This window comes from Bombina bombina, chromosome 3, assembly GCF_027579735.1.
Source record: "Bombina bombina isolate aBomBom1 chromosome 3, aBomBom1.pri, whole genome shotgun sequence".
Classification (NCBI taxonomy): domain Eukaryota; kingdom Metazoa; phylum Chordata; class Amphibia; order Anura; family Bombinatoridae; genus Bombina; species Bombina bombina.
The window spans coordinates 76,675,101-76,692,452 of record NC_069501.1 but is presented as its reverse complement, the minus strand read 5'-3'; the positions used below and the strand labels follow the sequence as shown (position 1 = coordinate 76,692,452).

The 17,352-nt window shown below is 38.4% G+C and overlaps 1 protein-coding gene across 1 annotated transcript in view; it reads right to left on the bottom strand.

Moving 5' to 3' along the window:
• The window catches only part of LOC128652216 (cell surface glycoprotein CD200 receptor 1-B-like), a 57,899-nt gene extending 45,898 nt beyond the window's left edge, over positions 1 to 12,001 (bottom strand). Inside the window, exon 1 of the mRNA XM_053705151.1 lies at positions 11,871 to 12,001. Coding sequence (XP_053561126.1) covers positions 11,871 to 11,949 — 79 coding nt within the window. The 5' untranslated portion in view covers positions 11,950 to 12,001. The remainder of the gene's footprint in view (positions 1 to 11,870) is intronic.
• Between the last annotated feature and the right edge of the window lie 5,351 nt (positions 12,002 to 17,352).

The following is a 17,352-nucleotide window of genomic DNA, read 5'->3' as shown; positions in this document are numbered from 1 at the left end:
CACTAACAGACAAATACAAACACTCAAAAAAAACTTAGAGACACTCTGAGTAATGAGACACACACATTTACATTAAAAGACACAAAAACACTCACATATAAAGACTCAGATACACACATTTACACACATACACAAATAAATACAGACTAAAAAACAGAAAATAGCTATAATGAATATATAGATGCACAATAATATGCACTCATTGGATTTTTTTTCTACAAATCCAAGAAGTGCCTATAATACATCTGTACTATGCTTTACAGTTATACAGGCCCATTTATCAAGCTCCGTATGGAGCTTGAAGGGCCGTGTTTCTGGCGAGTCTTCAGACTCGCCAGAAACACAAGTTATGAAGCAGCGGTCTAAAGACCGCTGCTCCATAACCCTGTCCGCCTGCTCTGAGCAGGCGGACAGAAATCGCCGGAAATCAACCCGATCGAATACGATCGGGTTGATTGACACCTCCCTGCTGGCGGCCGATTGGCCGCGAGTCAGCAGGGGGCGGCGTTGCACCAGCAGCTCTTGTGAGCTGCTGGTGCAATGTTAAATGCGGAGAGCGTATTGCTCTCCGCATTTAGCGAGGTCTTGCGGACCTGATCCGCAGTGTCGGATCAGGTCCGCAAGCCCTTTGATAAATGGGCCCCAATGTCTGTATAACATCTGTACTATGCTTTACAGTTATAGTCTGATTCTGGCTAAGGATTGTGATTCATTATAAATTATTTGGATTTCAGTTAGACAAATTGATTTTTAAAGAGTAAAATGTATCTCTTGTGGAAATTGCTATCAGCTAGATTACGAGTTGAGCGTTATGAGTCAAATAGCAGCGTTGTGGCCCATAATGCATCATTTTCCCTAACGCAGCCATACAAGTCTTGTCGGTATAGGTGTACCGCAAACCTTTTAGCCTGTAACGCAATGTCAGTACCGCACTCTTAAAAATGACGTTTTTGCATGTGATTTCCATAGCGCTGGTATTACGAGTTTTTCTGGGAGGCTAAAAAGCAAGCGTTACACTCTAAAATGACAAGATCCATAATGCCATCTAAAGTCAGTAGTTATGAGTTTTACGCTACAAAACTGTAACATAAAACTCATAACTAATGTGTTAAAAAGTACGCTAACACCCATAAACTACCTATTAACCCCTAAACCGAGGCCCTCCCGCATCGCAAACACTATATTAAATTTATTAACCCCTAATCTGCCGCTCCCGACATCACCGTCACTAATAAAATGTATTAACCCCTATTCCGCCACTCCCCGACATTGTCACCACTATACTAAAGTTATTAACCCCTAAACCACCGCCCTCAAGCATCACAAACACTATTTAAATATTATTAACCCCTAATCTGCCGTCCGCCCACATCGCCCCCACTATACTAAAGTTATTAACCCCTAAACCACCGCCCTCAAGCATCACAAACACTATTTAAATATTATTAACCCCTAATCTGCCGTCCGCCCACATCGCCCCCACTATACTAAAGTTATTAAGCCCTACACCGCCGCCACTATAATAAACCTATTAAACCCTAAACCGAAAGCTCCCCACAATGAAATATAATAAATTCGGCTATTAACCCCTAAACTGGAAGCCCCCACATCGCAATAAACTAATTTAAACTTGTAACTCCTAAACCTAATGGCTTATTGCCCCCTAACGTTATATTAAAATTACAATTTCCCTTTCTTAAATTAAATTAAAACTTACCTGTCAAATTAAAAAAACTAAGTTTAAACTAACAATTAGACAAATATAATTATTAAACTAAAATTAAACTAACTACCAATTAAATAAACTAGACTACACATTAAAAAAATCCTAACACTACTCTAAAAATTACAAGCTAATTAAAAAAAAAAGACTAAATTACAAAAAATAACAAACACTAAATTACGGAAAATAACAAACGAAATTATCAAAAATAAAAAAGAATTACACCTAATCTAATAGCCCTATCAAAATAAAAAAGCCCACCCAAAATAAAAAAAAACCTAGCCTACACTAAACTATCAATGGCCCTTAAAAGGGCCTTTTGTGGGGCATTGCCCCAAAGATATTAGCTTTTTTACCTGTAAAAAAAAATACAAAGACCCCCCCAACAGTAAAACCCACCATCCCCCCAAAATAAATAACCTAAATTTAAAAAACTCTAAGCTACCCATTCCCCTGAAAAGGGCATTTGTATGGGCATTGCCCTTAAAAGGGCATTTAGCTCTTTTACTGCCCAAACCCTAATCTAAAAATAAAACCCACCCAAAAAAAATTAAAAAACTAACACTAACCCCAGACGATCCACTTACAGTTTTTTAAGTCCTGCTTGAACGATCTTCATCCCGGCAGAGAAGTCTTCATCCAGGCGGCCTCTTCAATCTTCATCCAGGCGGCATCTTCTATCTTGATCCTGGTTGCGTGGAGTGGGTCCATCCTGAAGACATCCGGCGTGGAGCATCCTCTTCATACGGTCACCGCTGTACACTGAATCTTCAATGCAAGGTTCAAAATGGCGTCCCTTGCATTACTATTGGCTGAAAGATTTGAATCAGCCAATAGGAATTAGAGCTGCTAAAATCCGATTGGCTGTTCAAATCAGCCAATAGGACTTAAGCAGCTCTAATACTATTGGATGATGAATCAGCCAATAGAATGAGAGCTGCTTAAATCCTATTGTTAGGTTTATACGTTAGATTTTTTACCCAATAAACATCAATGGGGCTGTGTTACGGAGCTTTTCATTCCACGATCGCAGTTGTTAGACTTTTTTCTGACCCGCTCTCCCTATTGATGTCTATGGGGAAAGCATGCACGAGCACGTTAAAACAGTGCTTGTTTTTGGTGCGGTATGGAGCTTAAAAGCACCATATCGCACGCACAAGCCTGTTTTTTTAAAACTTGTAATGGCAGCGCTATAGGGGATTAAATAATGCCACCTTTGTTGTTAATTTCCCTATAGCGCTCAAAACTCGTAATATACCCGTTTGTGAATAAAATAATCACTTTATTCGAATAAACTGGGAGCCTTCTTTCTCTGGCAAAAATCCTTGGAGTTGTATTAAATGGATGCTCCTCTCTTGAATAAAGCTACTTGTGTTTTATTGTTGTGTAGTCATGTCCCTGATCACCATCACAGCTGTGGAAGTTGTCCTTATCACCCACAGTGAACTATAAACCTTTAGAAATCAGTTGTGCACAACCCTGCATTTCCTTTTATCCCTTGAATTATTTAAGTGGTTTTAAATGGTTTTGCTGAAACATGTTAACATTTTTTAAGTTTATCACCCTTTCAGAGAAACCTAGGCCTTTAGCTAATTTATTATCTCCTCTATGAACCCATTAGTGTGGGACATGATTAACTTTATTAAAGGGACAGTCTAAACCAGAATTGCTATTGTTTAAAATGAAAGGTAACACCTTTACTACCCATTCCCCAGCTTTGCACAGCTACCCATTCCCCCAGCTTTGGTCTTAAGACCGCTGCTCCTTAACTGGTCCGCCTGTTCTGAGACTGCGGACATCACTCCGCCCGATCCTATACGATCGGGTTGTTTGCACCCCCTGCTAGCGGTCGATTGGCCGCGAATCTGCAGGGGGCGACATTGCACAAGCAGTTCACCAGCAGTTCACCACCTAAAATAGCACTTGATTGATCATACAAGCACAGCTTTTAAAGACCTGTAACTCTTTCATGCAGTGTTTGACTGCTAAAAGCTGTGGATCCCTTCCTGAGCAGGCTAAGAATAGAGCTTGCAGATATTGCTTCTGGATCGTGTCATAGTTGCCAACAGTCCCTGATTTCCACGGATAGTCCCCGGATTTAGTTTTTTGCCCCTGGAAATGTCCCCTCCATGATATTTGGAGGGCTGCAGCTGATCTGCGGCATGTGTGACACAAGTGAATAGGGAGGATCTGCTTTATCACTCAGAGCAGGTCTAGGCAGGGACTCCTTGCCAGTGTTCCCTCTAAGGCCAGTTTTGTATGCAGGCCAGCAGTAAAACAGTTAAAAGGGCATTCTAGTCAAAATTAAACTTTCATGATTCATATAGTACATGCAATTTTGAACAACTTTCCAATATACTTTTATAATCAAATTTACTTTGCTTTCTTTGTATTATTTGTGGAAAGCTAAACCTAGATAGACTTATGTGCTAATTTCTAAGCCATTGAACTGCCTCTTATCTCAGTGCATTATGACAGTTTTCTTTAGAGTTAGACACTGTTAGTTCATGTGTGTCATAAAGATAACATTGCCCTCACTCCAGTGGAGTTATTTAAGAGTCAGCACTGATTGGATAAACTGCATGTCTGTCAAAAGTACTGAAATAAGAAGGGAGTCTGCAGAGGCTTAGAAACAAGTTAAACACAGAGATAAAAAGTGTATTAATATAACAGTGTTGGTTATGCAAAACTGGGGAATGGGTAATAAAGGGATTATCTATTAAAAAAAATAAAAAATTCTGGAGTAGACTGTCCCTTTAATAAGAGAACCGTACCTTATAGTTTGCATTGTGCAGTGCTTGCTAATTGCAGGGTGTGGTTACCTACTTAACTGTTTCACTGCTGGGCCACATATAAAACTGACCTCAGAGGGAACACTGCTTCTTGCTGCACCTTGTCTGAATGATCAAAGTTAAGTTTAAACTGCCACAAATCAGAAGAAAAAACAATTACAAACAGCTCTTCCCCACTAGGTAAGGAGCTGTTCTGATTTGTTGTAAAAGAGGGGGATTACTTGGCTACTTCTGTAGATAATTTATTGTTTGTATCTTTGCATTATTTAGTTTGACAATAATCTTCATATTTTTTAACTTTGTATCGTCTGCAGCTTACAGACTTTAGTATGAATTTTAAATATACTCCACTTCCTACACACAGTGAAAAAATATGAAAATTGCTGTCAGATAAAATAATTTGCCCCTAACAGCTCACCAAGTCCAGTGCTGTGCATTATCACACAGTAAGATCAGCTGCACTGAGTGTTTGTGTCTCTCCTCCTGTTTATAGTAATTTGACACAATGCAGCCTAGCTCCTCCCCTGTACCTCTGTCCTCAGAGTGCCATTAGGATTCCAGGATAACTTAGGAAGCATTTCTGCTGGCTATTAGGACAGTGGATTTAAGGTACGTTTGTGTCACTTCTGTTCTGTGTGTCCTTAAACACTTAGCTGAGCCCTGCAATAGTATTATATATAGGGAAGTGATAATATATAAGAACTGGACAGTTAAAAATAATTGATTAGGAGATGGTTTATGTTTCATTATAACTTTACTGCAATAGTGTGATAATTCTTCTATTTTTATGTTCTCTTGGAAGTATTAATGACTGTTAATAGTAAAAGTTTTGTAAATATATGTGCACAAATATCATTTGTTTCAATTAGATACTTTAATACATTTTGACTAGTGATGCAGACTGTTTTCTATTATTTAGAACCAATTCTAAAGTAAAACAAAATCTTTTTATTCTTTACCATGTTTAAAAAGTTTTTGTTTTTGCATATTGCTTTACTTCATGTGACATGTCTTCCTATGACGTCTCTTACTGTGATGTCACTAAATATGAAAAATGACTGCAAATGATGAAATTCCAAGTTGGCAGGATAACGCTTTCTATGGTTGTGAGAGTTCTGTATTTGCAATACCATTCTGTATGGGAAGCTTTACCTCTAATTAAAATAGTATACATAAATATTCTTTGTATTGCTGTGTTATTAGCCCTCTACTGGCTAGACAGCCATATAATATGCTACATCTTGCGCCTATTATTTGGTGTGTGTATAAATATAGAGGGGACGATTTATGATGCTGCGAATGCAGCAGTTTCTGTGCAAGCCTTCAGGCTCACCGGAAACATAATTTAAGAAGCAGCGGTCTTAAGACTGCTGCTCCTTAACTCATTCGCCACCTCTGAGGAGGCGGACAGCAATCATCCCGATCAGATACAATCAGGATGATTGACACCCCCCGCTAGCGGCCAAATGGCCGCAAATCTGCAGGAGGCGGCATTGCACAAGCATTTCACTAGATTTAATGATTTATATTAAACATAGAAAAATAATATATTTCATGTTATATTTTTTATTTTTAATATAAATCAATCAATTATTGTTTCTTGTTATTTTTGACATTGTATATATTATGTAACAATTACAATTATTTTGTGCAGCATGGTGGTCAGTACATATTCGGTTAGTTTGTATTTTAACACCCACTATTCTGTTTGGATATACCTGTTCTTTAATTCTCACCTGTTTTGTTGTTAACACTGTGCCGTTCATTCGCTGACAGCTTGATGGGCGTTTCTTGTTTTAACCTATTGGATGGTACTATCCCCTTTTTATACCTTATGTTTAGCATAGCACTACAGGCTATGAATAAGGCTTTAAGCTGAAACGTGTAAGCCTTCGATGCTACGCTCACTTACTCTCACTTTGTTTCTCCATGGAAACTTTAAATTTTTTAAATAAAGAACATTTGTTTTTACCAAGCAAATCTGCTTTTCTTCTTCTATCTCTACAATCACCAGCAGGATTGCTTGCAACAGCATGGACTTCCACTGCGAGCCTCTACCCTATCCGCCTCTCTCTTCACAGACCGTGACGTTATGGATGATGGGAGTACTCTTTGCCAGCTGATGGGACCGCGCCAAGAGGGTGAGAAATGCAGAAAGTATCGGCCATAAAGTGCTCAAATGTGTACTAGTCTCTGCACCCTGGCATAACGGGACCTGGTATAAATTATGTACTGCAGGTCTGATATCCATTTCATGGGCATTGTTTTGAGGAGGAAACCCTTGGAGGTAATGCTTTCATTAGGAGCTGATACTGTGGTCTAAGAGGCTCTACTTATAGTGGTATATCTTTCACTTAAGTGGATTGTTTGATATTTATAGACACACTACTTTCCCCCCCCCCCATCCTTCCTTTCTTCGAATTCCTTGCCTTTTAGAGGTACAAAAAAGTGGAAAAATTGTATACTGTTGCTTGCATATAACTGTGTTTAACCTAGAAAAGCAATGCTTCTCTGAAGTTCACTTTAACAATTTGTTTAACCCTTTTGCAATTGTTAAACACATAGGCCTAGATTATGTGTGGAGCGCAAAATTGTGCTTTTGCGTGCACTGGTATTAAAAGTTAAGTGCAATGCGAACACGACCTTGTGTTCACAAGAGCACGGTTCATTGGCTCCAATGGGAGCTTGTTCTGATGCCGGTAGATATGGCACAGAACCTAGCACAGGGGGAAAGTCTGGAGCGTTGGGCAGAAAATATAAAATATATATGTACAGTATATGAATATATACATATATCTTTATTTTTTATATGTGTATATACACATAATAACACTAAATATATATATATATATATATATATATATATATATATATATATATATATATATGTATATAAGCATATACATATACTGTATCTTTTTTTTTTTTTTATGTGTATATACACATAATAACACTAAATATATATATATATATATGTATATAAGCATATACATATACTGTATCTTTATTTGTTTATATGTGTATATACACATAATAACACTAAATATATATATATGTATATAAGCATATACATATACTGTATCTTTATTTGTTTATATGTGTATATACACATAATAACACTAAATATATATATGTATATAAGCATATACATATATATTTCAAGTAAATACACAGTCCCCATAGACCACAATGAAAAGGCACCCCACATCCACTCACGTTAACCACTTATAACTGCTTTGTGCACTTATTTAAAAAAAAATAAAGATGTTACACATTTTTATTTCTAAAAAGGAACCATACACTTTATTTTGGGGGCAATTTGAGTACATTTTATTCATTAACCAGAGATCTGATCTCTGGTTAATAAACTTGAGAGCAAAGTGCTACCGTGTTCTTGCAGTAGCATTAACCAGCCACTTTATCGATGGTTATTTAACGTATGCCCGTTAAATTAGAGCTCCACTTGTAATCTAGCCCATAATTATTTGCAAGCAATAATGCTATAGTAAAATGTACCAATCCATTTTTTTGCACTCTTCAATTTCCCTTTAATTACAGAGCACACACAAGTTACAGGTTAAAAATAAAATATTCCCATACCAGATCACACTAAATATAATCTAAATCTAGTAGTGAGAAATCAAAGTAGATTTATGTGTATATACTGTGTGTGTGTATATATATATATATATATATATACTGTATATACAGTATATATATATATATATATATATATATATATATATATATATATATATATATACACAGTATATATGTATGCATATATAGGTATATCTGTATGTTTGTGCTCATGTGTATGTTCATCGTACATGAAAGTGTAGGGCTCCAGATTAGCCTGGAACAGCTTAAGGGTTAAGGATTCAGGGAGGAGGAGTGTGTGTGGAGCTGAGAGTTAGATTGGCAACATTGTTGCAGATCTAAGGGAGAGGTCTCTACTCAGAGTTAAAGGGTTACTGAACCCAATTTTTTTCTTTTGTAATTCAGAAAGAGCATGCAATTTTAAGCAACTTTCTAATTTACTCCTATTATCAATTTTTCTTTGTTCTCTTGCTATCATTATTTGAAAAAGAAGGCATCTAAGCTTTTTTTTTTTGTTTCAAATAAAGATACCAAGAGAATGAAGAAAATTTGATTATAGGAGTAAATTAGAAAGTTGCTTAAAATTTCATGCTCAATCTGAATCACGAAAGAAAATTTTTGGGTACAGTGTCCATTTAAGAAGGGGTTCCTGGGAGTTTGAGGCCCTCTTTCTGTTCCGGAACATCACCGATCTTCACCCACCCACCCCTTTAGAGCGGCAGAATGGTATTTAGAAGTTAAGGTAGTTTCCCCTGGCTCCGGACAGGGTTAGTCAACCTAGGGTCTTTGGGGTAAGTCCAGGGTTGTAATGTTTTTCAGCTCCCCTCAGTACCAGCTTGATGTTCGCCTGGCCGGTCTGGAGGTCCAATAAGGTTTAAGCGGTGTTACACCCTAAAGTCGGGCGGTAACATCCGAGGCGGCAGATAGAAAGCGGGGAGGAGTGACGCCATTGCAGGGGGTGTGACGTACTCAGACGCTTGAATGGGGAAAACACCTCCTTGCTTGCGGCGGGCCGAACAGCTCGAGTTTCATCCTTCTATCTGGTACCGCGTTGTTTGCCGGGCTCCGCTTTATTTCCGTTTGCCTGGGGGCTGCTTCTCGCGTCATATGGGTTTCCATAGGTAAACATTGCCGCTTAATGGTTAATTAATGTTTAAGAGTTTATATGCATTTAATTGTACACAGGTAAATGAGTTATAGTTGAAAGTTATTGGAAGGCCTTGATGTTTTATAATAAAACTAGTCAAGGAGTGACTCTTATTTAATAAATGACCTACATCTGGTTGTTGTGTTGTTATTTCTTAATTTAGAGTTAAGTAAGTTGTTATGCTGCACCCGCTCGACATTGGTCCTTTAACCCCTTATGTGTGTCTGTGTTTGAGTGTACACATGTGTTTTGCTTGCAGGTGCCTCTGTGGGGGCTATATTTAAAACTAAACACAATGAGGCATTGAAGTTTGCACTTTAGAATTGTTGGGGGGGGGCATATTTTAGACATTCACCCAGGAAGCCAGATTCTCTAGAAACTGCCCTGCCGATCGGCCTGGTGGAGGGAGGATGTGAAAGGCTGACAGCTCTGCCCTCCTAAAGCCACGGTTGCTGTCTGATGCTTGCAGAAGCTTGTAATAAAGCACAGCCAGGGGGCCAGCAGCCAAAACAGAATAAAGACTGCTGCTATCCTGCATTGCACACTCCAGCAGCCCTATACATGGGGAACTATATAGTGGAACCCAGCCCTGCTCACACAGGACACGCAGTGCAGAGTGGAGAGAAGCACTAAAATAATTACCTCTCCTGCTGCTATTGGTACAGACATTGCACGTTCAAAACAAAAATTGCTGTGCACAAAGGCAGATGCAGCACTATATTTCTGTTGCCCAGATTACCATCTTCCACAGCACAGATAGTCAGTTCCAAGAGGCAGATATGAGAGCTTAAAGGGACACTGAACCCAATTTTTTTCTTTCGTGATTCAGATAGAGGGGCCTATTTATCATATGTCTGTCGGACCTGATCCGACAGTGCGGATCAGGTCCGACAGACATCGCTGAATGCGGAGAGCAATACGCTCTCTGTATTCAGCAATGCACCAGCAGCTCTTGTGAGCTGCTGGTGCAACGCCGCCCCCTGCATGCTCGCGGCCAATCGGCCACCATCAGGGGGGTGTCAATCAACCTGATCGTACTCGATCGGGTTGATTTCCGGCGATTCCTGTCCGCATCATCAGAGCAGGCGGACAGGGTTAGGGAGCAGCGGTCTTTAGGCCGCTGCTCATTAACTTGTGTTTCTGGCAAATCTGAAACACGGGCCCACAAGCTCCATACGGAGCTTGATAAATGGGCCCCAGAGCATGCAATTTGAAGCAACTTTCTAATTTACTCCTATTATCAATTTTTTCTCTTGCTATTTTTATTTGAAAAAGAAGGCATCTAAGCTTTCTTTTATTCAGTACTCTGGACAGCACTTTTTTATTGGTGGATGAATTTATCCACCAATCAGCAAGAACAACCCAGGTTGTTCACCAAAAATGGCCCAGCATCTAAACTTACATTCTTGCATTTCAAATAAAGATACCAAGAGAATGAAGAAAATTTGATAATAGGAGTAAATTAGAAAGTTGCTTAAAATTTCATGCTCTATCTGAATCAGGAAAGAAAAAATTTGGGTTCAGTGTCCCTTTAATGATGAAATGTGATTCCTGACTAGACAGACAGTGGGCGGGCACTCCATACAGCACCTTCTAAGTTGTTGCACAGTCAAGGTAGGCTGAGCTATTGCTACCTCTCAATCTATCTCAAACTGAGCTGCTTCTTATTTGTCCCTCTCTGAGACATCCTACACCTGGCATTTCTCTTAATGTTGGAGAATTTATTCTCAGCACCTTTCCCCGGGGCTGCTGTCTTGGGGTCACACTTGATTTTTAACTCACATTCACTCCACATATTCAAGCTCTCACCAAATCCTGCTGTGCAAAACTATGCAACATTTCCATAATTTGACCTTTCTTTACTCAGGAAACTATAAAAAATACAACCAGCTTCTTAATGGCCTTCCCAAACAATGCATCTCCCCCCTCCAATCTGTCATGAATTCTTCATCTAGACTCTGCCTATCTACATCAGCTTCTCTGCTCTGCCAGCCTCTACACTGGCTCCCCATACACTCTAGAATACAATTCAAAGAATTAACCCTTACCTATAAAGCACTCAACAGCCTCACTTCCAACTATATTCCCACTCTTATCTCCAAAACTCCCCAAGCCTTTCTCTTTGATCAACCTCTGACCTACATTTCTCCACTCTCTATGTCCCTTTTTATGCCTCCAAGACTTCTCACGCACTGCTCATGTCCTCTGGAACTCTCTACCCCACTCCATAAATCTATCTCCAACCTTGTATAGCTTTAGATGCTCTTTGAAAACCCACATATTCAGAGGGGCTTACAATCTCTCTTCTGCTTCTCATCCTACCAGAAAAAAAAATCTTAAACTGCCTTGACTCACTACTGCAACTACAATGCAAGTGACAAGCTACCCCAAACCTTACGTATCGACACCCTTAACCTGTAGACTGTAAGTTCTTTGGAACAGGGCCTATTCCTCTGAAACTAGATTTGTTTACGCAACGCTACGTAAGATTGAAGCGCTTTACAGATAAATAATATTAATAAAACCTAAATGTGTGATTAAAATAATTTTTATAAATACTTCTCCTCTTTACGTACTAAAATAGTAAGTGTAATAAGATAAAACTTACCAGCTGTAACCACATGCGTGCAATAAACACCAATAAGTATTATGTGCAGAGAGTACGTATAAGGTTTCTTGGTGTTCATGATCAATTTTAGGTTGTGCTGTCAAGTAGAGAATCAGTTATGGTCTTGTTAGCTTGTTAATGTCTCCCTCAGAACTAGAGCAGACAGCAACATGGGCTGTTCTTATAAAAGTAGATTTAGAAGACACAACAGCTTCCAGCTTTTGACATTGCAACATTTTTATCTTTCCTGAGTACATTTCCCCTAAAGGAAATATACTGTGTGGTGTGGTAATTAATAGCGAATATATTTTATCACATGGAAACTTTTTTTCAACAAACTATATTTTTGTAAACCTTCTGAGACAGCCCCACTCATAGTTTGAGTGACAGTTAACAGTATCAGTCTTTATGTCATTTCATTTTGCTATATATCTTTTTTTATGTATCCGTAAAAGTGTAAATTGCTTTTGTAGCAATAATTCAACTTGTATTGGATGTCATTTTGGTAAATCTCAATTGATTTAAAGATCAAAATGTAGGCAAATAATTTTAAAACATGAAATATATTCACAGATTAAATAACACCTGAATATTTGTTCACAATTTAATTTAAATGACACATAAATAATAGTATTTGCAGTATACTCAATTTATTTATTTTACTTCCTAATTCTGTAGATTCCGGGGGGAAAAAATGCAAGTTTTCCAATACTGAAAATTGGAAGTAGACAAATGCCTATCTCTGTTCCTAACTGGCCTCAATGGCGTAAAGCGGAAGGTGCTTAAAGAAATACTTCAAATACCTTTGTTCAGCCTTGCTGAAGCACCCTCAGATCGCCACAGGTCCGCCACCAAATATCACAGTTGGTGCGAGACACTAAGGCTTGTAGGCCTCTCCAGGACTCTGTCAAATCAGTAGACGACCAAGTATTGGGCAAAGCTGAAAATTGGACTAATCTGATAAGATAACATGTAATCAGGCAAATTTATTTTTGTGAAGGAAGCATGAATCAATTTATATATTTATAGGATAAAACAAAAATGTTCATTTTTCTTGAACACATACCTAAAAATAGTAACACCAGAGAAACAGATCATTTTGCAGTAGTCTCTTAATTTTTTCCAGAGCTAGTGTATATACACTATATAGTAAGAGTATGGATATCTTGCTAAACTTTTCTGACAGCCATCATGCAAATCCCTTCCCCCGAGTCTTCTTAAAACTCCTACAGCCCCTCCCTCTTTGAATACTGATTTTGATGTTGGTGGTCGTGTATTCACCTTTAATAGTTTTATGTTATTTTTTAATTCACTTTAAATTTGCATAACCTCTTATTTGAATGCAATGCTATTAGTTAGATTATTGAGCATGTAGATAGCTTTAAATTATTTAGAAAAATACAAATAAAAGGTCATAATAAAATATTAAGATCTATACAAGAAAATGTTTTTATTTACAGAAACATTTAATTACATTTCACTTTGCTGTAATTTTTCACATAGTACAAGAAAAGCAAAATATCAGCATGAGACAAGTGCAGATTTTTTTTTTGAAGACATTAAATAACACTTTTAAGAATAAACAACAAAATCCATATAAAAAGCATAGTTGTTTGTTTCACTTCTGTCAGAATCATAACATAATGATCACAGTATATATATATATTATATTTATTCTAAATAACCAAGGTACTCTGCTAATTGAATCGTGCAAAGATTAGAAACCATTACTCTGAATATGAATTTTTAAATTATAATTTTTGCAAATAATAGGAACTTCACATAAATTGCTGATTATGGTTAACAACCAAAGGAAATGACTAATACATGTCTTTGTTATGCTTAAAGGGACAGTCTACACCAGAATTTTTATTGTTTTAAAAGATAGATAATCCCTTTATTACCCATTCCCCAGTTTTGCATAACCAACACAGTTATAATAATATACTTTTAACCTCTGTGATTATCTTGTATCTAAGCCTCTGCAAACTGCCCCTTTATTTCAGTTCTTTTGACAGACTTGCAGTCTAGCCAATCAGTGCCTGCTCCCAGTGATAACTTCACATGCACGAGTACAGTGTTATCTATATGAAATACGTGAACTAACCCCCTCTAGTGGTGAAAAACTGTTAAAATGCATTCTGAAAAGAGGTGGCCTTCAAGGTCTAAGAAATTAGCATATGAACCTCCTAGGTTAAGCTTTCAACTAAGAATACCAAAAGAACAAAGCAAAATTGGTGATAAAAGTAAATAGGAAAATTGTTTAAAATGACATGCTCTATCTGAATCATGAATGTTTATTTTGGCCTAGACTGTCCCTTTAACTGCTTAAAGGGACAGTTTACAACAGAATTTTTATTTTTTTAAAAGATAGATAATCCCTTTATTTCCCATTCCCTAGTTTTGCACAACCAACACAGTTATATAAATACACTTTTTACCCCTGTGATTACCTTGTATCTAAGCCTCTGCAAACTGCCTCCTTATTTCAGTTCTTTTGACAGACATCCATTTTAGCCAATCAGAGCTGGCTCACCTGAACTCCACATGCGTGAGCACAGTGTTATCTATATGACACACATGAACTAACACTCTCTAGTGGTGAAAAACTGTCAAAATGCCCTGAGAGAAGAGGTGGCCTTCAAGGGATTAGAAATTAGCATATGAACCTCCTAGGTTTAGCTTTCAACTAAGAATGCCAAGAGAACAAAGGAAAATTGGTGATAAAAGTAAATTAGAAAATTGTTTAAATTTTTCTATCTGAATCATGATCATGAAAGTTTATTTTGGACTAGACTGTCCCTTTAAAATAAGCACCTAACAACACAATAATAGTATTTTCCTTAGAAATCCAAAAATAAATATTGCAAAATTAATAATAATTCATGTTGAGGGCATGGCTGTGCAGCGACCAAATATGGCCGCAATATCATGAGCTCTAGCCTCTAGGCGATAGCTAAGATATTCGCTGCATATTTCTAGTAAACAGCACCATCAACACCAGAGAACAAGATATTTAGATTACAGTTTTGTGTACTAAATGGAGTGTATGTGACTCTAGAAACCTGATCCGAACCGTCAGCATCTTTAGCGGCACCTAACCTTGAGATTCTGACCCCACCCAGTAACCCTGGTAGGGAAGTTGCTTCAGAACTGCTAAATGCAAGATTTGCACAATGGGGGCTAGTATCTAGATTGTTGTGCAAGCCCTTTTGGCAGAGTTTGAGGGGGTGATGATCGATAGATTTGGCCGATTGATCAAGCTTGTCCAACTTACGTATGTGTATGAAACTTCTTGTATGACAGAGATGGCGGTGTATGCTGTACTTTGTAAACCAAGCCTATGATGGGGATAGAAAGGAGCATCTCTCAATGCGCATGGCCCTGATAGAGGGTTCCCCTCACTTTCGCTTGCAGCTTGCTCCGGGGATGTGGTCGGCCCCCAGGAGCAGAAAATAAGCCATCTGCAAGATGGCATAATTCAAAATACTTACATGCCCCTATATTTTCTCCTTATATAATAACTTGCTAGTGGATGTCAGTATAGCTTTTTATATTATTTTAATTTACTTTTTAAGCATTTTTACCCCCCTGTCCCAGTAGTAAACCTCACTGCAAGTCGACCTGAGAATCCTATTCAGCAGCCCACATTCACTTTACCCCACAATGCCTCAAGCCTGGTATCTACTCTCCATGCCCTTCTGCCAGCAGCTGCTGGCATTGTGGGATCTATTTTTGCCTCAATTGCAGAAGCAGTCTTGGCTACTACATAACCTCCCTTGACGGCAGCATCCCCACCCACTGGGAAAGAATGAGTTACTTATAGAGTTTACCTACTAAATTACCCAGGGATTTGTTCCCAATTACTTAGCCTATGGCTTCAATTTATTTAGGGGTAAATAAGGTGCTATGTAGCAGAACTGTTTGTTGAGTGGTCATATGATCACTAAAAAGAATACATATATTAGCACTCGTGTCCTGTTAATGATTACAATTTTATATTGTGTGTATTAAAACAATAGTTTATTAAAACATTTATTTAAAAAATGGAAAAAAGAAAATGAAAACACCATCTCTCCAACTTAACTTCAAATCACAGGTAAATATGATTGGCAATCCCCTTATTTGAATCAGTAGTATAAATAAAAAAAGAAACTCAAATACTATGAGGCGTTAATGTTAAATCCAATATATAGATAAATATGATGAACTGATTTGGCAAATCATACAGTTGCTTACTAGGCTATAATATGACCAATAGAGTTTAATTTAGAGTTAAAGTGATGGTAAACTCTCCCTTTATAAAAACAGATCTGGAATGTTAGTGATATTTTAGATGGAGTTTAATTATTCAGTTGTAATGAAGTTGCGCTGTAACATACTTTTTATTATAGATATGAAGTTCAAATAGCCTGCGCTCCGCCACCCACTTCAAAGTCAATTTTTCTGTGAGCTAAAGGTTTGAATTGTTGTCCAATCAGGGCTCTAGCTACAAGAAAAGTGCCATAAGGGGAGAGCGCTGATTGGACAACAATTCAAACCTTTAACTCACAGAAAGATTTACTTTTGTAGTGGGCGGTGTAGCGCAGGGAATTTGAATTTCATAATTATATTAAAAAGTAAGTTATAGAGGCGGAGCTAACCGCCATACTGCATGGAAGCAGGATAGAAGAGCTCCGTTAGACTAAAACTATAAAACCCAGATAGAAATACACTAAGGCTACCCCAAAGCTGGCCAAACTTAGGCAATATCCCTGATAGCCAGTGTGACCGCTTAGATACTTGGACTAAGGCGGATTTGTCACGTATCCACGAAGCAGCTACTGGGAAAGACTGAGGCCCAGCTACTGGTCAGTGCCACACATAGCTACCCGGAGGGTCGGGGCTCCGCTCCGGGAGCCGGAGACATCTAGCTTGTTTTTTCTCTCCCCTATGCCGACATCGGAACATCATCGCCATAGCAAATAGGGAGCTAAAGCTACAGCAATCACCTTCGGCACCGCCGCACACACGTTGCTCCGGAGGGTCGGGGCTCCGCTCCGGAGCACAGCAGAGCAGACGGCTGAGGACCACTAGGACATCGCTTGAGAAGCCGGGTAAGACCGAGGTGTAAGGGAGGAGAAAGGAGACATAGAAGCAACTTTGGGCACGAGAGACTGTTGTGCAAGTTAGTGGGAGGATTAGTGGCGTGAAAAGCCGCCATATTGGCCCTGTCAAGCCGGCTCAATTATTTTAAGGAGCAAACCTTAAATACCTGCACATAAAAGTGTACATAGTGTGGAAGGTGTGTAACACATAGATGATACGCTAGATAGCAGGGTACCTAACTGCAGCTGTATGCCGGATTAGTTTGGGAGAAGTTTCTGGGCTTAACTGAAGGCTGCTAATAAAACACAGAAAGAAGGAGGCCCTATAGAGTAAAGGGCCTTGGATTAATTTATCTTCATTCTGCGACTACCTGGCCCTCTACACACTGTAAGAG